Here is a 25997-nt window from a genome sequence, read left to right on the forward strand (position 1 = left end):
CACACCAGTGTATTTTTTTTTCTCTTGTGCATGCTATCTATGCATCAAGATAAAAACTCTTACAGAAGATGAGTAATAAAAGATGTGCAAGTTCTCAGGACCAGGTAGGTACCAAATGAAGTCTCCCTTCTTGAGCACAAAGCAGCAGCTATGCTAAGTTGCATTCCCAGACATCCAGTGTGCTGACTCATACTGCACACTACTCTGTAAGTCAGAGGACAGTTGGCAATCTCAGCTTACCTCCACTTGCCTTTCTTCTTCTTAACCTCCTCCTTCTTCTTAACCTCCAGCCCAACCCTACATATAACCTTGTACTGAACAAGCATATTCTGTGTGAAAACACAGAATATGCTCACATGAACACCACTCAGAAACCAGGGTCTAAAAATAAAAGAGTGTTGTGTGTGAGAATAATTCACAGGGCTTTCACACAGTAACATGTTTATCAAAACAAGATGATGTTGTGACTGGAGCAGAGTTGCATAAACCTGGACACAGGTGTTTGTCTGAAGCACGACAGGCACAGGCAAGATGGTGAATATTCCCCTCCAATTCTGCATTAGGGAAAATCTAAAAATTAATGCTGTAAAGTCCTACAAACAATACCATGAAAAGAAATCTGGCACCAACCTGATGTGTACGTGCAAGGCAGAATCTTTTGGCAAGCCCACCTCAGCAGTGGCATGAGAAGAGGTTGTTACTAAGGAAAACTGACACAAAGCAAAGCTTATTACATAGACTATTGTATTTGAATATTTTTTTCCTGGTATCAACTACTTAAAAAATCTTTAAAACCATAGTGTCATCATGCTTTATCTTACTGTAAGCCACTTTCCTTCCAATAAATATCACATGCTAACACCAAGACAGCCAGTCCATCTCAAGTACAGCTGAATCAGCTGTATCATCTGACCCAGATTTTATTCCAGTGTAATGAAGAACTGTAGTCTCAGGTCACATGGGCTCACTGCAGAGCACCAAAACCTGCCACATGCAGGTTATCACTGCCAGACTCATTCTTAAGAAGTTCCATTTACTTTGGAAAGATTTGAACACAGAGATGAATTTGTGAGATCTGTAGTTCTCTTACATAGTTCTTTGAAACCTTTAAAAAAGCATGGCACATTGTTCATAACAAGTACTAATTAAGTATTCAGAAGAGACATATTTATATGTTGCAAACATTTTAATGATTACTTTTGAGCTTACACATTGGGTGCTTTTTTTTTAAACTTCAAACTGCAACAAGTTAAATAAATGTTTATAATATACAAAGAAAATACAACCAAAAGTAAAACTTGCTTTAAGTGTGCCTTGCACTAGGAACCAGTGTTTTTTAATAGCTTTATTGTTGAGCTGCACAAACACACTTAAGGATTTGATCTTTATAGCAGGGCATTTCAGAAATCAAAATATATTCCCACTTGAAAGAAAAAGAAGAAAAAAAAATGGTTGTGCATGATTATACACAAAAACCCACTAAAATACTCCAATAGTGCAGGCACCATTAAAAAAGAAAAGGCTGGAGATGCCCATTAAGTCTAAATTTTAAAGGAAGCAAGTTTCTGACCAGTTAGCTTAAAGCCAGCAAAAGGGATCAGTGATGGCAACCGTAGTGTACAGGGTATTAAAAGACAAACTTTACACAATACGCTGTTAGAAATTTGTATCAGTGAACACTGAAAATCTGATGATCTGTTCTTTGGAACAGTCAAACAGAAACACCTTAATTTCCAGTTGTGCAAGCCCTTGAAGCATCACACAGTGTTCCGTGCCAATTTCTTGCTGGCTGTGTAGTTACAAGGATTTATTTTGTCATTAGCAGCTAACAGACATTCCACATTTTCCTAAAGCCTCACAGGTGAAAAAAGGCAAGTCTCATCAGAGCACAGCGTGGAGATCGTATTTTTTGCACACAAACACAAGAGGCTTCACTAGTATCAAAAACACTTCCATGTCCCAGGCTGCACTCAGCGGCTCAGTTGAGATGGAAACCTTTCTCCATGGTAGCAGCTAGCAGACGCTCCCTCATAATCTCCTCGGAAGAATACTCAGGCAACTTTAGGTAATGCACACATGTATTCACAGATGGATAACTTGCATCTGTAGCATCAACCTGAGGAAAAAAGAATTTTACTGTAGTTGTTCACAGCATTCACTATGGAAGTTAAAAGTTGTCTAAGTCATGGCACTTCCTGCATATCTTACACCAGTTGTCAAGAAACAATAGCATCAGCAAAGCTACAGGCCAATTTATAAATACACTTGCTTTATATGTACATTAATACTTATATATATATATGGTATCAGAGAGCAGACCTGAAACAAGAAGTTAGTATCAAAACCTTAGCATACTGCCATGAATAAAATAACTAAACAAAAATCATCATTGTTAATGCAGAAGCTCCTGCACTGCCAAGCCACAGCAGCTGGCTTGCAGGGTGGCCAGGAGACGCCGTACCTTGCGCACAACAGTGAGCCGGGGGTGCAGGTTTGCCAGCCCTCCTGGTGGGAGTGTTGAACAACCAGTGGTGAACTGCAGAAAAGCCTTCCTCTCATCTGAAGACATTCCACACAAGACTCTCACAAATCGAAGGAATCCAGGGCTTAAAATAAAGTAAAACAATTAGTTCTGATGTGTGGGGTTTTTTTTCAATTCTTTTAACTTGACACAGTAGAATTACAATCTTTGGTCACATTTAAGCAGACACTGTAAGATTCTAGGGCCTTTGATTATTAAGAATAAAACATACTTAAATCCAAAAAAATAGTCTTTAATCTCCTCGCAGAGTATTACACAAAAAAAAGTAGGTATATACTTATCTCAAAACCCAATCCCAAACCAAACAAACCCAAAAACCTTGAAATCAAGACCACCTTCTGACAGCCAACCACCAGTAAGTGTATTAGTCCCCTGCATAGAACACTTTCTTTTTTAAATTACACCTCAAAAAAAAAGGAATAAGAAATATGGGCACTGTAACAACTGTACACGGCTGGAAAAAATTATAGCTACTCTCAAATATGAGAATAAAACCTCTAAAATCTATTTTTAATCCTCTGTATTAGCTGCCATTACATTTTCACTAGTTACTTGTATTAGAATAATTTTTTTATCTTCTCTCATCACAAAACTACCAAATACCTTCTAAACTATCTGCTGTAACACATGGGTATTTCATGCAATTTTAAACAATCACCTGCTCTTCAGTAACCACCAGTTTCATCCAGTTTGGCATCTTCATCTAATGAACATCCTGGACATTCTATCACTTCACATTTTCTTTTAGCTACTATTTTAAAATTACTCAGAATAAAAGTACCTATCTCTTGTATATCCCAGTTTGGGTTCAGTGTAATTGATGATATCCTCAGCTGCCCAAGAAGGTGACTGATTTCCACACAGAATCATCTGAACCTCTTCATGGCTGAAGGAACTCAGCTTCTCCATCGGAAACACTCTATTGAAGCCATCTTTAATTTACACAAGATACAGTTATAAACATGAGTCCAAATAATGTTTATACAATAATGTCAGCATTTAAGTTGTATTTTAGTCAAACCAGAATCAAACAATAGTTTCTTAATTAAGGCAAGTGGGACATCTTCACAATTAAAAATAGCATAACTAATGCATTCTTAAGTAAAAAGTTTATTTTTGAAAGCCATTCTATGCCATCACTTTAAACCAGCATGCCCCTAAACACCCATTATTCCACCTAATTTCATATATGTTATTATATTTACAATTACCTCTGAAGGCCTCCATTTGTTTCTGTATACCAGTATGCATGCAGAAGTCAAACATGAGATCTACATACTCCTCTGCATTATCCATTGTTACAGTCTGCAAAGACAGTAGATAAATACACTAAGAATTCACTGTTTATTAAAGTTATTGTTCAGACAATAAAAATGTATAACTTCTGGTTAAATTGTAAAGGTAGGTTATTTTCTTACCTCATCTTCACCACCTGGTTTGAGATCCACAGCTGTAAACCCATATACTTTGGATGAAGGGCAAAACTGAAAATTTAAACTTCAAAATACAAAAGTAGTTAATAATTGAAAATTTGCTACTGCTTTTGTAAACACCAGATTTACAACCTGTCAGACCCAAAAGCACCTCACTGGATTTCAAACCATTGTGAGTGGATCACTTCAAACCACTGTTCATGTATACACAAAAGCATAAAACTACAAACAGTAATGGACTACACAGAAAATAAATGTTTCAAACATATGGTATGTAAATGCATATTCTCACTCTCTATTTATTTGGATTTGACAACCACTGAAAATTTCATAAATTTGATATCTTGAAGCTATCAGCTTCAAAGCTACTTAAACCATTTAATTTAGCTCACAATTCAGAAAAACGATTTCCATTCAATTCTTCCAGTAGCAATTACAGAGCCATTTGAACTATCAGGCATTTAGGCCCTTCAGTAGTGCTACTTGCTTTCTCTACATAAAAAGCCAGGCTAAATTCCACAAGCCCTTTGAGGATATAAATCTATTACAGATCACTGACAGGAGGGCTACAAAGAAAGGGAAGGGTCTAGAGAGGAAGCCAGGTCTAGGCTGAGGTCACTTGGTCTGTTCAGCCTGGGGAAGAGGAGACTGAGGGGAGACCTCACTGCAGTTACAACTTCCTCATGAGAGGAAGAGGAGGGGCAGGCACTCTTCTCTGGGGTGACAGTGACAGGACATGAGGGAACGGCCTCAAGTTGCGTCAGGGGAGATTTATGTTGGATATCAGAAAAAGGTTTTTCACCCAGGGGGTGTCTGGGCACTGGAACAGGCTCCCCCGGGCAGTGGTCACAGCACCAGGCTGGGAGTGTTCAATAAGTGTTTGGACAATGCTCTCAGGCAAAGCATGTGACTCTTGGGGATGGTGCTGTGCAGGTTGATACTTGAGGGTTCCTTTCAGCTCAGGACAGTCTATGATTCCAAGGCCATAAGTAATTACTGAACTCTGACACTACACAATTTTTGTGGCACAATATGATTATAACAAATAATCTGCAATATTAATGGTAGAAAAACTGTTGTTTCAAACAGGGAGGATGTTCAAAACTAGGGAGGATGACATCCTGACATGGGTTTACACAGGTATGAGTACTTTCTCTCTTACAGTTGCTAAAAGTCAACGCATGCTCTGTTTAACATGGATTTAAACACTGTACTAGGAACACAATCTGAGATATCCATCTGTCCTCTAAAAGCTCTCCAAAGAACTGGATAAATTTCAAGTTATCATAGCAAAGAAATTACTGAATCACCCTTTTTTTAAAGCTGTGATTTTACAAGCAGTGGTATTTTTGTTTCCAGAGTCATACATCGCTGCAACACAGCCACATTTAAGATTAGGAAACTGAGCAACTGAGAAAAGAAAATCCTCAAACCAAAGAAAAAGAATATGGCTGCATCTCTACAGATTCCCCCTTGCAATGATACTATTTAAAACTAAGCTTTATTACTAATTCATTTGTAATTATGTGTTGGTTTCTTTCTCTAACACAAGATTGTTTGTCTATCTATAAATAAATATGAAAACTTACCCCAAATCCTCTATGCTAAGAGGAGGCCCTGAACCTGACGGATTCTTCAGCATTAATTCCTGCAGTTTCGTGTTCTTTTCATCTTCTGACAGATTTTTGTTGCTTAGAATTTGACGTCTTTTAATTGCAAGGTCCTTAATTTCTTTTAGAAACCTAGCTCTGTGTGGATTTACTAATTCAAAGTCTTCCCATGTCAAAATTCCATTAAACCAGGCAGGAGGCTTAGGTTTTGGTGGATCAAGAATAAATTCTGATTTGGAGTCTTCTTCCAGACTTCCTACTGACAAAGAATCATGTCCTTCTTCTGTAGAAGCCTCTGACTGACTTTCAGTACAGTGCAAGTCTCTGTCACCCCGTGATTCATATATCAACTTACTCATGTTACTTTTAATGTCCCCCATACACATGAGTTTAAAAAAAGGCTTAGAAATGGGTAAATCCACAAGTCTATTGTCCTGGATGCATTTAGCCAAGAAAATTCCAAGGAAATGAAAGAGTTTGGTTATTCTCTCAAGTTCATCACTATCTTGTGGGAATGGTGCTGTAAACAGTCCACATGATCTCTGTACATAGTAGCCAGGTGGTTTCAATCCACCACCAATATCAACCTGATTTAAGAGACAGACAAAAAAAGCAGACATGGTTAAAGGTGGATTTAATTAGATATCTGCACTAACTTCTTATACTCTACTGCTCTGTTAAAAAGAGAAGTATTAAAAAAACAAGCTATGGACCAGAGTGATCATTCTTGACCATGACGACTAGTTGCTGTATGAACATGTGTGCTTCCTTCCTGGATGTCTAGTTAGTTGTTTTTTTTTTTTTACACAAGTACTCAGTTTAAAATACAAATTAAAATGTACCTGTCGGGACTCATCATCTGGAAAATCATCATCACAAAGCCAAGCTCCCAAATCTGTCCTCTGAAATTCTGCTGCCACCAATGCATAAAATTCCAAGGTAGGACCCAGGCCTGTTCCTTCCTCCCCTAAAAACTCAACCTAGAAAAACATAAGGAAAGTTAATAGTAAAAGAAAATCCTAGTGAAATGTTCAGCGTTGGTTATGGAACAGGATATTCAATATCCTGTCCAGTACATTAGAAATAGCTATCTAACCTCGCTCTGCTAGGCAGATATGCTTTACCTCTAGAACAGATTTTCTGTCTGCATGAATCTGCATGACATTTTCTGCCCATTCCATCAAGGATTCACCTCGCGGAACTTTCACTCTTTCATGTTTGAGGCGTCCAACTCTGAATTCTCCTGGATCATCACGTCGTACTGTGCTCGTGGTCCTTGTCCGTTCCACAGTGGCTTCACGTCTATTCTGCAGCCATACAATTGCTCTGGGAAAAAAACCAAACACCAGTTCTTGAAAACTTCTGTGTCTTCCAGCTTGAAAACTTGAAAGAAGTCACCAATAAAAAGTGACTTGTTAAGTATTAATTAGTAGTAATTGCCTCCTATTTTTTTTTAGATATAAACCAAACTTAACTATTTATCAGCCAGAAATGGCCCAAAATATGGACTGCTTCATATTTTATGACGTCAGAAAACTAAGTAATTTCTAATATAAGTGCCAGAGTCAGATGATAGCACCAATAAAAATATACAGTTCTTGATCTGAATTCCTATAGTTTTCACACTACAGGGGAAAAAACAAAAGGTAGCATTTACTGTTGAACTTTTAACCACAGATGCTCAAAACTGTTTAGACACAAATTACACTTTTCATTATAGACTGTAAGGCAGTTGCGCATCACCCCATTAATACTGACCCAGTTTTGCAGAGTTATTTACTAACACACAGAAGTGAGAGCAACACAGAACCAAAGTTCAAGTGCAGTCATAGACAAATAGACCCCTATCAGTGAAGAATAGCTACCTTTAATAGTAGTACTTACACAAAGTCAAATTTCCAAATTTTTGTATGCATTATCATCTATGCAGCAATAAACTACCTTCAAAGCTATCGTCTGTTGATTGTTTTGAAAAATAAGCCAAGTGTCATGACAGACACAGCAGAGAGTGTACATACACACAGTCCATACAGAATAGACAAGTTTCAATAATTACTTCCATTATTTTAAGAGCTTAAGAAAGCTCTTCGCTTACAAAGTAAATAACATGCAATATTTCCTCAGGGATCTCTTTCAAATGCAGCTTCTCTAAAAATTACCTTTTTCCAAAACAAAATTAAAAAGACCCCAAGATATGGACCATCTTTCTGTAGACGTTAAATTTTTTACACAATAAGAAGATTTAAACTGATGTCTTGCAAGTTAATACCATTTCTTCTCTTCCTTATTCTTTCTTTTTAAATACCTCATTTTACGTTCCTCATGAGGCACTTCTACTGCATGTAAGACAAAACAGTAATTCTGGCAACTCTCTCTACTCTTTGATTTGGAAAACAAAGTGTAGCAAGAGCCAAGAAAACCCTTAAAAACTAATTATTCCTTCTTGTTACAAAAAAAGTATACCAGCAAAAAGGTTTACACTGCCTACATACTCTAAAAGTTATGAATGCTCCAATCAAAATATTAATGATTCCAAGGTAACAAAGAACTCTAGAGGATATCCTTAAATGTTTTAAAGTCTGGTTTTGTTCCAATTTCATTAGGCAGCTTATAGCCAACTTTCAAAAGAACATTCTTTTTCTTAGCTTTTTTCTGTTTTGTTTAAACATTATTGAATTAACAATAAATGAACCAAAACAATTAGAAGTTGCTGGAACTATAAAAACATATGTGTTTCCAAAAAACTTTCAGTTCATATGATTCTCCAAATGTTTCCTATTTTTTAGTCCTTTAAGTAATGAACTTAAACTCAGACAAACTGGCCAATAGGATAACCTGGCTATAAGTACACAAGCACATCTTGAAGTTAAAAAATGAAATCCCTTGTCATTCTGAGCTTTTCCATCTTCTTCCTTCCATTACCCAAAATTATTCACATTTGGCAAGAAAAATTTGTCTCATCAGAATTAAGTCCTTCTGGAAATCAGCAATTTAGAAACTACTATATGTAAAAAATTAAAAGAAAGCAATCATTCTTCTTTTATTTTTTTTACCTTGATGCTCCAAATGCTGTACATGTGAAGTACAACTGTCTCGTTTCAAATGGAATTAAGAAAGGACACTTGCTTGTTAGTTGCTCACACCAGTCTGGCAAAGCTCCACTTGCTAGTGCCAAGGGTTCCTGTAGTTTAATGCAAGGAATAAAAAAAACACCACCAGTGTTAGTAATATTTGACTTAGGTGGTCCCAACAAATTTGTAACTAAGTACATACACAGCAAATACATCTAAATACAGTTTTTATCTGTGCTCAGGTAAGTTTCTCTCTTCTCAGCAACTGAGATTTCCCTCCCCCCGCCTTTTAAAAGCTAGCAATATGGAAGCTGTATGAAGAGTGGCTGAGGTCACTTGGTCTGTTCAGCCTGGGGGAGATTGAGGAGAGACCTCACTGCAGTTACAACTTCCGCATGAGGGGAAGGGAAGGGGCAGGCACTGATCTCTTCCTTGTGGTGACAGTAACAGGACTCATGGAAATTGAGTCTGAGTCATGGAGGGACTTAGGGTAGATATCAGGAAAAGACTGTTTACCCAGAGGGTGGTTGGGCACTGAAGAGGCTCCCCAGGCTCCCCATTTCACAGCACCAGCCTGACATGGTTCAATAAGCATTCAGATAATGCTCTAAGGCACAGCGTGTGCCTGCACAGATCCAGGAGCTGGACCTGATGATCCCAATGAATCCCTTCCAACTAAGTATATTCTGTGATTCTAAGTTCATAAACTTCCTAAGACTTAAGAGTGGACAGAGGGTGCTTTGGCACAGACACTTAAAGCTGTAGTAAATCTCTGGGATTTACACTACTCAAAGCACTGTGGGGAGATCTTAATACCCAATTACCTGGAAAGAATTACTCCTGAGTTTTGCCCAAAAGAAATTAGATATTATCATCTCAATATTAGAAGACATGAAAGAAACATGATGGTAGAAAATTATCCCCTTGAAATATTACAGTCCCTTCTGAAATACAATTATAATAAACTATACTACAGAAATTATTACTACAAGGATGTTCATGGTGCCAGAATAATCTTTGAAAGAACACAAAAAATTGAAACTTTTTTTAAACAAATAATTAGGACAATGTGACTGTAAAAAAAAAAACCCTGAACCTCAAAAAGCACACAAGGGCTAACTATGCTGAGAATCTTCTTTAATCTTTGTTGAAGAAAATGTAGCTCAGCTGCAGAAATGCATCCTAGTAGTAGGATATAGTTCTGCATCCTTTTTCCTTTTAATGTATCATCCATCCATTTTCCTTTTAATGTATCTAACTAACATGTTACCAGTAGGATATTTTCTAAATGCTATTTTTGAAAGTTTATGTAGAATGTATGAGTAATAAAATGTCTGTGAACCCTAACATAATCAATTGTCTTTTTTACATTATCATCAGGCAGATATACACACACTACATTCTAACATTGATGTCTGGCACAGAAAAAAGATTATTATTATTATTATTATTCATAACCAAAATACATCAGGTAAAAAAGTTTTGTATGCTTTGTACAAAAACAAACAGCATGGTTTTATTCAGACTAGTCTGTTCTTACAGAATTTACTCATTCAAAATATAAGGAAGAAAATATGCATGAAACAATTCAAAAATAGCAAAAAACCAATCATTTCAAAGAGTCAAGATAAGGAAGAGAATAACAGAGTCCTAAAAACAATACCACATATATACACTGTGTATAATGTATGAGTGTAATACCTCAATCTGCTGCAGAATCTTTGTAGTAATTTTTTTACTTGTGAATTCATCTGGTGGAAAGTTAAACTGAGGATGCTCATCTCCTTCTGAAAATAATCAAGACAAAAGTTTTCCTTTATTTCTTTTCATTAAAGTATTTCAAAAGCCCTGCCAATTAACTAAGTTACCTTCTTGAGAAATCCGTGTTGTGTAAGGATCACTGGCAACTATATACAAAATTCTAAGTAACTGCAGAACATCTTCTACTCCACAGGAGTTCTGTCCACTGCCAGCTTTGGCCTGGGGTTGTTCCTTGGCCAAACTAAGAATATCAGAATTTTGAAGAGTAGAAATGGCTCCTTGACTCAATCCAGATTTTGATCCATGTTCACAAAAGTCCTGTAAAAAAAGAGAATGGTTAAGAATGAAAACTGTGTGTGTTGCTGTCTTTAGGACCATATTCCAAATAGATTTGAAAAAATCAAAACAGTTCCTGTGTTCAAACTTAACACTTAATCAAATTATGCAGGGTGCAGATCATTATTCAAATGCATTTTAAGACAACTGCATTTAACAGAAGACATTAAAATAAAAAGGCAAAAGCAGCAAAACCTAAACTTGAAACTGGCTTTTGAACATTCAACTTCCCTATAAATACCATGGCTCTCCCTCCACAAGAATCTTTAAAGCTGCAAAACAAAGCACACAGCCATTCATAATAAAAAAGGTTTGGATGCAGACATATACCTTGTATGCAGCTATGAGCTGGGAACAATTTCTGTTTTTCCTAATACTTTTATTAGTGCCGGTTAATTTCCAGTGGCGCAGGAAAGCTGAGTCTGCATTCTTCTGCAGGTAGGTTATCAAGTCATTCTTTGGTAATTCATCAGTGCCAAGGTACTGCTCCACATGCTCTACTGACCAGCAACCCTACAACAGGAACCACCAAATGTTGGTTTTTCCTGATTGTAAAGTCTTTAAGATTTCACATGCAATATATAATGTCTTTTTTTAAAGGAGCATGCATTTACAAATATACTCACTAATATTCTTTAAGTAATTGAAAACTGTTAGTTTTTTTTAATGTAGCATTTCAAAAACTGCCACAATATTTCTTTTGCCTTTATTAACACAGCCATGAAACATAAAGGCACAGAAGTAGGTCTTACCATTTTTCCACTTTCTTTCTCTTTATCAGAATCCTTCATTTCTCTGTACATGATTCTAGACATCAAAACAATCAATTAATACTTCATACTCATAGCACATCCTCTAAATTCTGAGGTTATACATTGACTTGTTAGGTATCAGTGACATTTAGATAATATAAAACAGCAACAGCAGCTGCTCGCCTGCTGTACAGCACATCTGAGATACCTTCAGGCAGCAAATTTCTCAAACTCTATTTTCATTATGTTGGTATTTATCTTGCAAAGTACTTGTGTTTCTTTAAGTGAGACTTGAGTAATCAAACAACCTTCATTGTGCCAATTTCCCAAATCAACTTGAGATTTTTCACTACATGTGCACCAACTCTTTAAAATTTTGAAGTAATAGGGAAGCTTGCTGTACATTAATTTAGAAGACATACACATTTACAACTATTTTTCATGTTTTCTTACTAGAAAACAGTTTGTTTTCAAACTGTTCAAACATACAATTTTTGACAGAAGACAACTCAGAAAATAGGTGCAACACAAAAGCACTGATGAAATCTAAACTACAGTTAAAAATACTGCACCTCTCCTTACTGCAGTTATCACTTCTATATACATCAATCTTCAAAGCATGACAGAAGTTACATTGATTAGAGTGGTAAATAGAAAACACTCCCCATCTAGTGTAACACTCCCCAAATATAGTCTTACAATTTCTGCCTATTACTATAAAGCTAGTACGGTCAAATTAACATCGAGAAAATAACTGTTACGAAGGGCCCTCAAATATTGTGTTTAAACAGAATTTCCTGTATTTCAGTTTGAGCCTTTTTTTATTCTTGTCCTTTCACACTTCAACAAAGGCAAGTCCACAGTCTGGCTTCCCTATGTCCTCCATCAGGTATTCATACACATCAGTAAGAGCCCACAAGTCCTTTTTCCTCCAGGCTAGACAGACACAGATCTCTCAGACTCTTCTTTGCATGACAGAAGCAATCAGCCTTTTAATCATCCTAGCAGCCCCTTGCTAGACTCAATCCAGTGTCCATGTTTCTCTGTTACTGAGGAGCCCTGAACAAGGACAGAGCAGCACTGCAGGTGTATCTCACCAGTGCTGAGCAGCTGGGGATGATCACCTCACTCAACCGTCCTAATGCAGCCCAAGGTGCTACTGATCTTCTTTGCTACCAGGGTCCACAGCTGCCTCATGTTTAACTTTCTGTCCACTCGGACCTTCAGGGCCTTTTTCACCAATCTCCTTTCCAGCCAGCTGGCCCCCAGCCTAAACAGGCTCACACAGAGTTACTTTTCTCTATCTGACAGACTTTACATCTCCCTTTGGGAAATGTCATGACACTCCTGTCTCCCCATTTCTCCAACATGATGAGGTCTCTTAGAATGGCAGCACAACCAACTGGTCCAACAGCAACTCCTCCCCAGTTTTGTTTTGCCTGGAAGCTAAGGGTCTGCTCTGTCCCATCATACAGTCCACTAATGTAGGTGTTTAAACAGTCCTGGACTCACATCAACACTTGGGGTACACCAGCTGGCCTTTACACCAAGGACCATAACCATCTGAGCACAGCAGTTCAGGCATTTTTCAGACACTATCTAGTCCATGCTTTCTAAGTATGTCACCGAGAAAGCATTGAAAGCCTTCCCAAAGTTGAGGAAAATAACATCTGCTTGCTTCTCATCCACTGAGCTAGGCATATAGTAGAAGTCTCTAAGGACAGTTACACATGATTTTCTCTTCATAAATCCATGCCACCTACTTCCAATCACCTTCTTATCCTTCATCATTTGAAAATGGTTTCCCAGACTATCTCCATCACCTTTCCCGGGATTAAAGAGTGATCAGTTTGTAGTTCCCTAGATCATTCCTGAATTTGTGGGAGGCAGGAATGACACTTTGTTTTCTCTGGTCCTCAGAAGTATTTCCCAACCCTCATGATCTTCCAAAGACAACAGAGAATGGCCAGCTCGCATGGGTACATTCCATTGAGTCCCATGGACCTGTATGTAAGTGTTTGCCAACCTTTTGCCGTTCATGTATCACCAGATTCAACTCCAGATGTGCTCTGGCTTTCCTAATGCTCTGCCTTCAAGTTGGGACAACTAGGATACCTCCTAGATCACCTGACCCTTCTTCCACTCCTTGCATGCTTCCCTTTCATGCTTCTTTGTTAATCCACACATGCCTCCTACTGACTCTGACTTCCTACGTATTGGGATGGACTGTTCTTATGTCTGGGTAAAGTGATCCTTGAAAAAAAAAATCAACCAACTCTCCTGGACTTCTCTTTTTGCTAGGACTATAACCCCATGGGATTTTTCCAAGCAGATCCCTAAAGGCTATGATTTTTTTCCTCAGTTTTGCAGGCACAGCAGTAGTTCTAAAACCATTAATAGCGTCCTGACATAAACACAAAAAAATCTGATTCTAGAATTGCTTATTCCAGAGGAGGAGTTAAAATATTAACATCCATTTTCTAATTAGTCACAGTGTTCTCTAAACAGACTAATGAACTGGTGAGCTTACGTGTATGTTGGCTCCCAAATACGTCTAAGTTTGTCTGATTTCACACTGCCATTACAGGAAAGCTGTAACAATTTCTGTACATAGTAAAAGATGGTGGATCGAAAGTTTGTTAGGGGCAGTTCTACTTCTCGAGTTGTTCCAAGGCCTGAAACTTTCAAGGTAAGTGCTAAACGTGGCGAAGGCATGCACTCAACTTCTTCCAAGAGTTCTGAATGAGGTGTACCTGCAAAAATCATTTGAGAACCCTTAACACAAAATATATAATGCGTAACAAGGTGGCTTAAACATCAATAACATGGTTCAACAAAGAATTGTAACGACTTACTGCACACATGCCAAAGAGAGATGAGACAGTCCTAACTATGAACTAAATTATGACTAAACCATTTCTCTATGGGAATAAAATTAACAGGAATTTCTGAAATCCCTACTGATCCCTATATCTTGGTAACACCTTAGATATTATCACAGTACATGCATTCTTTTCCTACACAGTACCTTCCTTTTAGTCCCTCAACACAAGCAGTGGCTTATTTCCACATATGCTAAAACTTATTCCTCTCTGTAATGAACACTGAGTACATCCACTGTGCTGAATAAGAATGAACTAAGGAGACAAGGAGCAAGATCAGGTGCTGTGCTGCTGACCATACACACTGCTCCATCACTGCATTACCTTGCCCCTCCCTCAGCTTTGCACTGTTCCAGCACATCCTCTCCAATCAAATCTATTTGGGTAGCTTTAACACAGTTAAGTCCCTGCAGATAGATCAAACCAGGCATGTTTAGCACATCTTTAACATATCAAGAGATTTTATTATTTATCATGGTAAGAGATGATCCTAGTTAAATTCCTAAATTTGCATGTTTTACACAGCACTTAATTTCTTTTTCCCCTCAATAATGCTTAGATCTGTAGAGGTAGATGAAACGCTCTTTCAAACAGAGAAAAGCCACATAGCCACAAGAGCATGTTGTACTGATTAATAGTGATGGCATCCCCAGATCCAGTGGGCACTTAACAGTGAGTCTCCATACTAAAGCCAGATTAAGCATCACATACTTTGTCAGCATACCTGGTGGAGGGATTTCTAGGTCAGTTGTCTGTTGCACATTAGTACGACCAGGTCTTGGGTCAAAAGCAGGAACCAACGCAGAAAACTGTCGTTTCAATACATAATCATCATCCCATGTTCTTCTACGGCCTCCTTTGGTTTCATACTCCTCTTCTTCCTAATAAAAACCAAACAAACACACACCCAAAAACCCTAGCTGTTTTGTTTTTATTCCGCTAAAGAGAATAATTTGATTAAAAAATTGAGAGTTCATGAATACAGCAGTCACACACTAAACTGCAACTCTGCTCAGCTCTGTTAAGGTTGCATCTGGAGTGCTGTATCTAGTTCTGGGCTCCTCAGTCAGGAGAGACACAAAGCTCCTGGAGAGGCCTCATGGAGGCTACAGATATGATTAAGGGACTGGAGTGTCTCTCTTAGGAGGAAAGCCTGGGAGAGCTGGGCCTGTTCAGCCTCAAGAACAGGCAAATGAGAGGGGACCTCATCAGTGTCTGTCAGTATCTGATGAGACAGTGTCAAAAAGATGGATCCAGGCTCTTAGTGGTGCCAAGCAATAGGACAAGAGACAGAAAGTGACAACAGAAGTTCCCCCTGAACATGAAGAACTTTACTGTGTGAGTAAACACACACTGAGACAGGTTGCGTAACAACCTGGAGATATTCAAGAACCATCAAGACACAATGCTGAGCCATGTGCTCTAGGATGACCCCAGTTGAGCAGGGAGGCTGGGCCAGATGACCCACTGTGGTTCTGACTTTACTCATTCCATTATTTCATTATGTCTTCATTATGTTAATTTTCTCTATAAAATCAACATAAAATAAATCAAAGCTGGCACAAGTGTATTTACAGTTTCTGGAAAGAATTAAACTTTCCCTGAAGCACCAGAACATAGGAAAATACAGAGCACTGTAAACCAGCAAACTTGGTGTCAATGTTTTGTGCATTCCACAAACTTTGCAATACCAGAGGTTCAAAGACATGTCAAATATATCCAGTGATGTCAAAATAAACATATTTATTTTTTTTGAAAACAAGAAGCACTTTTTTCCAAAGTGTGTATATATATATATACATATAGATATACAATGTATATATATAGATAGATAGATATAGATATACAATGTATATATATATATATATATATATATATATATATATATATACACACACACTGATATACAATGTATATATTTTATCCAGAGATTAAATCAAGTATCAAAATACTAGAACTATTTTGGTGGGGGAAAATCTAATTTTCAATAAGCCTTAAAAATTTTAATTGGTTATGAATTTTTTACACGCTTTTAATCTGTTCAACTTCTCATTGAGCAGAATTGCATGGTATATCAGAGGGAATAGTACTGGAACCCAAGAAAGAAAAATTTTTTTTTCCAGACCTGCTTCTTGCTGTGTAATCTAATGCAAAATCTATTTTAGCTATTTCTGCTACTTCCCATGAACAACAATAGTAACCCCATTTAATAATTTTTTTTAACTGGTCAACATTCTACAAACTAAAGTTACTGTTTGCATTGTAGATCCATTTAAGTTGTACTGGCTTGGTTTTTTCCCTAACTTTGTATCGTTGTACAGAAGGTGAAACAACAAGATGTTTAGTCGTGTACCTGAGTCTCTATTAAAACCATAAACACAGTAAGTTAAAACGCTACATATTTTGGTTCAAATGAAATAAATTTTTGCATATTAATTAAAGATGAAGTCTATAATTCCATAAAACAATATTTCTATTTATTCTGTAAAACATTATATTAGCATTAGTGAAGCCTTCTATTTTTCCTCTTAGATTTCGCAATATTTATTCTGATCACTTCAGTGATAGTAGAAGACCAGGCACTGTTCATACCAGTAAAGAACAACCAAATGAAAAGCCAGAACTCCTGATAGTCTAGGCAAGAATCATGAGAACTACCATGCTGGATTTTGTCTAGCCCCCACCCCACTGTTTTTTTTGTTGGGGTTTTGGGAGTACTCTTGAGAAGAGAGATATTTCCTATGGCAAACTTGCTTCATACAGGCCTACAGTAAAACAACACCAGAACTGAATCACTACAAAATGCAGCAGCATGCATTATAGATCCACAGTCATACTATTTCATCAGCCTGTGAACCAGTGATCCATCATTTCTACTGTCTGTCAACCTGTTCCCAGCATGGTTTAAGACATTAATTCTGACCTGTAAGGTGTTGGGTAAGTTGGTGTTTAAAAAGACTTTTCTTGTGGTTTTGACCATATGCAAGAAACTAAATGAATCTAAATAAATTCGTTTGAACCAATGGAAATACTGTAGCTAGGACTTCCTATTGCCAAAAAAAATCTGTGGATTCTTAAAGCATCTGTTAGTCAATTAAGATACCATTGATGCTAACTATATCGTACCATAACTTCTTCATATTCTTGATCTTCTTGGTTATCATCTTCATTTTCATCATCTTCTTCATCTGGTTCAGGTAGATCCTCATCATCATCTAACTCTGCCAACAGAGTACTAGCTCGGCAGCTATCAAGAAAATCTATAACATATGTATATATATTTACATACAGAACAAAAGACAAGAATAACTTTTAAAGCAGATTTTTTAAAATAAAGAACAGAAGCATTGGGAAGAGTGAAAAAAGAAATCTCACTTAAATCAGAAAAAGAAAATATTGCTTACTGCATAACAGGAATGAAAGCTGTGGTAAAAGCACATAACTGTTAAAAAGTCCATGGATCTAGTCAACAGCATAACTACAAAAGCACTTACTATTGGTACAATTAATAGTGATCAGCAAGAGTGATCTGTTCCTCATTTGATTATAACATTTTATAATTACACTTATAGGAGATTACAAAAGATGTCCAGAAAATGGTGCACAAATGCATATTGTCTGTTTCTATGTCTCAATAACTTAAAAACAGATGAGTGATGTAATTTCCACTAAAAACATGTGGTTTATACCTTAACTTACAATGTAAAAGTAAAGAGAGTAACATTTTAAAGATTCAGTTGCTAATTAATTACTGTAAAAAGAAGTTGAAGGCAAAGTTCCATTTTACTCACTTAGTACTGAGATTTAAAAAACAACCTCCCAAAACCAGAAAAGTAGTTCACAGCAATCCAAGTGGACTGGGATAAAGCTTTGAACTTTTACATTTTTCTATGCACATAGAAACCATCTATACCACCCAAACACCCTTCCTATAGCTGTTATCCTCCCTACTGATACCTGAATGCATTCTACTTGTGCAGCTGTTGGTGATATATTTTGAGATGTGTCACCCAATCAAAGCATCAAATTAGACTTAATTAAAAGAGTAAAGAGAAATGGTACATGCAGATATATTAATCAACTGACTCCAAGCGGTTCAATTCCAATACCCATTGAAATGATCAGAAACTTTTCAAGCAATTTCAATAGGCAACAACATAGAATACAATCTTAATCCAACAATATTTTAAATAAAGTATCTTTCTTTCAAAAATATCTCACAAATCAATAAACTTTACATTAGGTAGTATTTTCCAATATCCAACCCAAGTTTTTCTTGACTTCATTTTATCAGCTTGATTCCTACGTATTACTGACTGAATTATCTAAACCTTATTTCACTGTACTCATATGCCTCAAGTAACCTCTGTCCTGAAGTCTGTTTCTAGGGTACAGTGTGCACATAACTCTGGATCTGTTTGTCAAATCATATAATTTCATTCCTCCTGCCAATTTTTGTGGTTTTTTCCAATTTTTTGAAATTACTATTACAGCATTGAGATACCTGGAAGCTATTTTAAGGGTACATTGTGCCTAATGGTGGACACTTTTCAATCAGAGTAATACAAGGTACATGAGACTTCGCATGTAAGCACGCCTATACAACACAACAAAAAATAACATTTTAATTGTAATTAGAAGTACATATGTAAACTACATTAGGAACTAAACTTGATGAGGGAAAATATTCAAGTACTTAGATAAACTATACAATAAATAATAGTAATATGGGATAGAAACTGCTGAAAATAAAGATTTGACAACATAAGGAAATACTACTACATTAATACTATTTTACTTACTGCCTTACAGAACTAGTAACATAAAAACAGCTCAACTATCAGACACTTTTCAGTAAATAAACTACTATATGAGAAAATAATAACATTGTGATAAAAGGAAAAGTCATTAATGGGAAGTCTAATGCTTATGTTCATTTAAAAATGAAACTTACCATATAAAGAATATTCTGCCTCCTGCCCTGTATCGCTCTCACTAGATGTTGATGTTAGGCTAGTAGTTAGAGTATTACTAAGCGACTGACCAACAGATAAAACTGTAGTTGCTGTAGCTACATTGCTGCTGCTAGTAACACTGGATGTAGACATGGTCACTGTTGATGTGGTACCAGTTGTAGTCAGATTAGGAAAACTTTGGGCACCCATAAGAGGAGACGCTATAGATAAAGATACGGTAAGATAAAATAAATTATTTGATGACTTGAAGAGTACAATTTACATGCATGACTCCGTGTTGAAAAATATATTTGGGGTTGAAAAATTACCAGTGTATTATTTTATAATAAAGAACAACAGACTATAAAGAGGAAGGGTTTCCCAATGCAAAAGTGGACCTTACAGCATAGATGCCCACTTCTGGGCTTATTCCCTTGCAAACATTTAAAATAAATAATTTTATCAAATAAATCCCCAAAATCCCACTATATATCTGAAATTACTTAATTTCATTTTCAATATATGTAAAGAATTTATGAAGTTTGTTACTCCAACATTGTGATCTATCTTTAAGCTTAAAATGAAATTTAACATCTAAATTACTGTATTATATAGCGCAAACAAGTTAATTATATATAAGCGAATTGGAAACAGAACACATTAAAACAAATGTGAAACTTGTGATTACTGTGCATTTTTCTAAGGTTCTTAAATTAGCTCTGACTTGTTATTTTTCAAACAACTACAAAAATATATGTTCATCAGTCAACGTACCCGAACTGACAGCACTGTGAACTAGATGACTTATGTTAGATGATTTATAATTTTCAGAATAAGCAAGCAACAACTAAAAAGTTACCTTACTGCACATTCAAATAAAACAGTAAATGCATTTTAGTGAACAACTGAAAAAAGCCTGAATTCGCTGTAGACTCAGAAATAACTTCAGATAGTGTACCTGAGTATAAGTTATACCTATGTGCAACTATACCTTTATATCCCAGTCAGCAAAACATGTTCTCACATGCTTATCTTTAATCAAGGAGATTAACCACAAGTTTGGAGAAAAAAACTTGAGGGGTCATCTCTACTAAGAATTTAAGCCTTAGGTTTTCCAATTTACTTTTCCTGAACTTTATCAAATGCAAGTTATTCAGTTTTAAAAGAAGTTTCATTATTGCCATTTATGTAAACTGAGAAACTGCTTTCTTAAAAAAAAAATAAATAAAACCACCTCTGCATTTCATATTATTATTACCGAAGTTTGCAAACATTACTACCCTGGAAGAAGGATATAACAAACCTTCTTCCCCTAAGTGAATTTGGCAGCTTTTTGTTGGGGGCAGGGTGGGAAAGTTACTATCTCTGCTTTCCTTCTGTTACATACAGTCACTACATACATCCCTGCCCCTTAATAACATAGCTAACATTTTGCAAATAAAAATATAACAATGCAGAGGGGTGTCAAATAATAGTATAACGATGAGGAAAAGTACAAATTTTAAATTTAGCATTGTTAATAGGCTTATGTTCTTCTCTATAAAAGCATGGAAATGAAGAACTAAAGGGTTTTTCTTTTGTTGTTCAAGAGCTTGAAAATAAGCTGTTCAGTATCCACATCTTTCATCCTCTGCTAATTAATAACAGCAAACTCTTTGCTGTTACAGTAAACAGAAAAAGCCATTAAGCATCAGCACTTTGTTTGCTCTGAATTCAAGAGCAAATGGAAATTGGCTACTCTAGACACCACTTAGCTTCTGGCAAATACTGATGTTTTCAATGCAACCAGTACAGAAAGTCCAGAAAGACTTTCTCACTAACGATGATGTCAGTCTTGATTTTTGGGGTGTTGGGCTGCTGTGGGTGGTTTGTTTGATGGTGGGAATCTTTTGTTTGGTTTGTTTGGTCTTTAGTTTGGTTGGTTGGAGTTTTTTAACCTGAACAGGCTAAAAACCCCCAAAATAATAAAAATTTAACAAATCAAGCTTTTTACAATGCTCTAATTGAACTCTGGGGAGATTATTCAAATATTGTCTCTGATCTCTTAGGAACATGAGCTACCATTTCAGTTTCTAATCATATAAAAAGCATAAACCAAAATAATTCCTACATGAAGGATAATATAAAGAATGACTATTTTTAAGCTGCCCCATTGTTATTTCTAATTTTTGCAGTGTATAGTATCAAACATTCATGAAATTTTAGACATGCTGTTGAAGTATTTTACCATGTTTTTCAAAGATGGTCTCTTTTTTTTCCTCCCCTGAATACAAAACTACTTCAGAACCAGAGCCATTCTATCTGTCTATAAGAGGATCAAGTACTGGAAAGCCTTCTTTGAATATCTTACTATTTTATTGCAAAAGACTTCGCCCTCATCGCCAGTATCACAACATGAATATAAGGATACATTAAAAAAACTCCCCATCAAAAAAAGAAAACTTTCAGTATTTAAAAATATTTTAAATGCTAAAAGCAAACACCCCATTTCTAAATAAGGAAGCATAGAGTCACAGAATTGTTAAGGTTGCGAGAGACCTCAAAGACTGAGTCCAGATGTTAGCCCAGCACTGCCATGTTCACTACTAAACCACATTCCCAGGTGCCACTTCTACACAACTTCTGAACATTTTCAGGGATGGTGAATCCACTTCCCTGAGCCACCCATTCCAGTGCTTGACCACCTGTTCAATTAAGAAACCTAATCGAAACCTCCCCTGTAACTTCCTACCCATGAAAAGAGGCTGCCCCCACCTCACTACACCTCCTTTCAGGTAGTTGCAGAGAGCAATAATATCTCTCCCGAGCCTCCTTTTCGCCAGGCTAAACACCCCATAGCTGCTCCAGACCTTTCACCAGCTTCACTGACAATCATGACAAGCATGAAAGCTTAACAAGAAATTTATGCTTTTTTCTAGCTTGGGTAATTTCACTTTTTCTGACTTGCCAAACCCATGAAATGCAGTTCTCTGTTTAAAGTACTATCACAATCAGAGAACAAAATACCAAACAAGTAACAATTTTGATGGGAGCATGCTCAAAAAAAGACTGAACTCACAACAAGCAGGTTTATAGCTTAACTTGCTAATACCTTGCTCCTACATATAATCTAAGAACATGCAAATGTTAAAGAATACATAATGTACATAATGTCATTTAAAACACTGTTAACTACAAACTTCCTTACATTTAATATGCCTGAACAGTTCACCAAACCTAAGCCTTAATGATCATACCTACCATCTCTAGAAAACACACTCAGTATTACAGTACATTATGTTAAGCAGCTTGACAAAATCAGGAATCTGCTAACATTTCATTATACTGTAGTTCTTTTTCCGTCGTACTTTGTTCTTAGCTCCTATGCTCAAACACTTCACAATATGCACAAACCGCCCTTCCTGAGGAAAATGGAAAAATAACAGAAATATGCAAAATCTACACAGATCAGAAAGCCTAAGTACCTGACATTAGCTACTGTTGCTAGACTTCCATCCTCTTAGTCTAATCCATACTCTCTCCTTAAACATATAATCAACATCAATTTCAATCATCAGTTTCAAATTTCTTTCTGTTTGATGAGGACCTGTGATCTGACATTATAGGGTAATGTAACACTTTTCAGATGACAGGACCTCTGTGAGTCCTTCATGAGTTCTACTAGTTCATACAAGGTCAATGCTGCTCTAAGTACATTTCTCTATTAAACCAACACAATCCAAACTCAAGTGTAACGAAAACCAAGGAGACAACAAAATCCTCAACTAAAAATAAAAATAGCTTACTTACTTGCAGTACTCACAACATTTCTTCCCAAAGTATTAGTATTGTTATCACTGCTACTCCGGCTTAAATTCATGTTGTTTGTGGCATTGGTACGTGCTATGTTTGCCACTCTTCGTACAAAGGACTCCAGGCTGGAAGTTTCTCGAGATGATAAGTTTGGAACACTTGCACTGGAGCTCATGGGTGCCCCAGCAGCCAACAAAGAACTGACTGAGAGTCTGTTACTTGCTGAAGAGCTTAGGGGTCGTTGGGAAGCTGCTTCTTTATTAGTCAGTTCAGAGACTGAACTCACATCAGGAGAGCTTACACTAACAATTCCCATGGATATAGCACTGGACTCCCCAGGAGTACGTATTGAATTATCAGGACCTAACTTTCTCTCTGCATTTTCGTTTCCCATGTCCGCTGTCAAGGTGCTGGTGCTCGCACTGGAAGATGACCCTATGTCAGCCTGAGGCACGCTATCGGCAGAAGACAGAACGACAATTGGTTCATGGATGTCAGTGCCTGAAACTATATTTTGTTCCAATACACTTTCTGATCTCCGCTCCATTTTGGTCGAACCCAAGCTGATGTCGCTGCTACTTGCCACGCTACACACAGAACTGCTGCTTCCTTTTCTACTTGAGGAGCCTGCAGCAGCAGTCGTCTTGTCTGGACAGTTGTTTTTCACCAAGCTGCTCCATGACTGCGTTGTGCCTGAAACAGTGGATGAAACAGGTTTGGGTGATGCCGCTGAATCAGGGTCGTACCCTGGTGCAAGCTTGAGGTCAAACTTTCCTTCTGCGCCCATACGGTAAGAGTTAGAGCCACCAGCATCCCAGGTGACATCAATCCAGCCTGGAAAGGGACAGGAGTTTGTGAGATCCAGCAGAAAGCAGACAGGAGGCGTGTCAGACAGTAGCTCCACAATGTGGGATCAGCTTCTCATAAGGGCTCTGAATGTCTGAATCAATGAAATCGCTAAGTAACCCTTAAAGCCAATTAAAAAGGAAGCACTTAAATCAAAACAATTTAGTATTTCGTAACGCTGTCAATTTAGAGGCTGCTCATTCTTGCTGCCTTAATCTTCAGGGTCACAGAATCCAGCCAAAATAAAGTTTCCTTCAGGAAGGGACATGACCTACTAGAATCTCTCAATTTTATTAGCTTCTATCAAAATTTGATTTTCTAATAATAAAAATGTATATTAAAATGTATCATAACTTTACTAGCATCTGTCAAGAAGCTGTAATTATTACATGGACATTCAATAACATTTTTCTTTGTTGAATGCTTGTGGATAAGCATATTTACCCAACAGATGACATGTCATGAAACTGCTTAGTTTGAGATTTCTTATTCTTAAATTAAAAGAATAATTTATAGATACACAACTTTTTAGTTCAGTAAGTTCCACATACACGAACATTCCTTACACATAAAAAAATCTTATGGCAATCAGGTAAGGGCTATATCAAGTAAAATTACAGGATTGAAAGAGTTTTTTATCTATGTTTCATGGAAAAAAACTATCCTGGGATGAGAACAAACCTCCAAAGAGATACTACTCTTAAGTTCCTTTATTAAATTATTATTTTGAGTAGCAAAATTTTTTAACAGCTAAATACAATAAATCTGCAATAATGAGGGTAACATACAAGATTTAGCTAATTAGGACAGAAACAGGGGCAGAATTATTTATTTTTACTTGTCTAACTATGTACCACAATCTAGAAGACACCTAAAAAATTCCTTCTAATATTTCTCACTGTATCTTAACTCCAAATATATTTTTCAAATATTGGTGTAACTACTTTAATTGAAACACATGTCATCCAAAAATGGAATCTCTAAAGCTTAATTATCTTCTCCAAGCTCAGACAAAGTCAAAAGAAATATCAGGTCTAGATACATAAGTATTTGTCTTTATTAAAACATGAAAGAGCTAGTATCAAGTAAAATATTCTTTTTGTGACTGTCATGTACACCTTCAGCTTTTAACTATTCAAAAATCACCACTCCTAGACCAAAACAGATGATCACAGGCAATTTGCTATTTACAAATATCACTCTGGAGGGAAAGTAGCTAAAAAAGATAAAGTTTTCAGATATGATAAGTAGACATCTCATCCCCAAATGTGCAGGTTTGGATCATGTTATTCTCATATGATTTTATTCCTTCTTCACAAGCTATAGTTAAGTAATTTCAAGTCACTAAACCACTGAAGGGTAAAGTTGTGAAGCTGATCTCAATTTTTTTCTTCCATAATCTGCCTTTTTTATCGAACACAAAGAAAGCTCCATACAGTATAATTTTTCCCTTTTATGAATATCTGAACCAGGTATTTTTTTCAAAGCATAACTAAATAACGGGGTTTTTTTGTATAGTTCCTTTCCCTAAATTATTAATTATAAGCAGTTTTAAATCTGAACAAGTTTTAAGTGCATACTATGTACTCAAAGTTGTACTGCTCCATCATTACAGGCATAAAGCAACATTTGTCTACTCTGGTGAACAACAACCAAAAAAGTAAATTAGATGCCATTTTCAAAATTCTATATGAAAAAAAAAGCTTTTAAAGGAATGAGATGAATTGGCATCACCATTTGATAAACGTCAATTTTGCCTATGGTTAAATGGGGTAGTTTTACTGGAACACAGAAACAAAATCACTGCTTTGATAGAATACTACTCACCAACAATACCTAAAGTCTTCAAAGTTACAATGTAGCTATGGATACTGTTGCATCTGGTAAGAAAAATACATGGATGACGGGAGACTTCCCCACAAGCTGTATTCAACAGCTTAAATAAAGTTCAGTTTCAAATCATTTTAAGGAATTGTACTTTGGAGATGTCTCCATGTTTGAGGGCTGACAACTCAAC

The 25997-nt window shown here is 36.6% G+C and overlaps 1 protein-coding gene across 11 annotated transcripts in view; it reads right to left on the reverse strand.

Moving 5' to 3' along the window:
• Nucleotides 1-1167: 1167 nt before the first annotated feature.
• The window catches only part of HECTD1 (HECT domain E3 ubiquitin protein ligase 1), a 61002-nt gene continuing 36172 nt past the window's right edge, over nucleotides 1168-25997 (reverse strand). For 6 of the 11 annotated variants that reach the window (XM_032748488.3, XM_030274581.4, XM_030274583.4 and 3 more), the window contains 18 exons: nucleotides 23132-23968; nucleotides 19342-19563; nucleotides 17514-17647; nucleotides 15112-15268; nucleotides 14036-14258; nucleotides 11506-11560; nucleotides 11084-11266; nucleotides 10525-10735; nucleotides 10358-10443; nucleotides 8639-8766; nucleotides 6710-6911; nucleotides 6428-6565; nucleotides 5565-6172; nucleotides 3961-4039; nucleotides 3754-3847; nucleotides 3324-3474; nucleotides 2462-2606; nucleotides 1168-2116 (listed from right to left, as the gene is read on the reverse strand). In XM_032748488.3, the coding sequence (XP_032604379.2) occupies nucleotides 1979-2116; nucleotides 2462-2606; nucleotides 3324-3474; nucleotides 3754-3847; nucleotides 3961-4039; nucleotides 5565-6172; nucleotides 6428-6565; nucleotides 6710-6911; nucleotides 8639-8766; nucleotides 10358-10443; nucleotides 10525-10735; nucleotides 11084-11266; nucleotides 11506-11560; nucleotides 14036-14258; nucleotides 15112-15268; nucleotides 17514-17647; nucleotides 19342-19563; nucleotides 23132-23968 (3791 nt within the window). In that variant the 3' untranslated portion in view covers nucleotides 1168-1978. The remainder of the gene's footprint in view (nucleotides 2117-2461; nucleotides 2607-3323; nucleotides 3475-3753; nucleotides 3848-3960; nucleotides 4040-5564; nucleotides 6173-6427; nucleotides 6566-6709; nucleotides 6912-8638; nucleotides 8767-10357; nucleotides 10444-10524; nucleotides 10736-11083; nucleotides 11267-11505; nucleotides 11561-14035; nucleotides 14259-15111; nucleotides 15269-17513; nucleotides 17648-19341; nucleotides 19564-23131; nucleotides 23969-25997) is intronic. The other 5 variants (XM_030274587.4, XM_030274585.4, XM_030274588.4 and 2 more) reach the window with 3 other exon arrangements.

The sequence above is a fragment of the Taeniopygia guttata genome, chromosome 5 (assembly GCF_048771995.1).
Source record: "Taeniopygia guttata chromosome 5, bTaeGut7.mat, whole genome shotgun sequence".
Classification (NCBI taxonomy): domain Eukaryota; kingdom Metazoa; phylum Chordata; class Aves; order Passeriformes; family Estrildidae; genus Taeniopygia; species Taeniopygia guttata.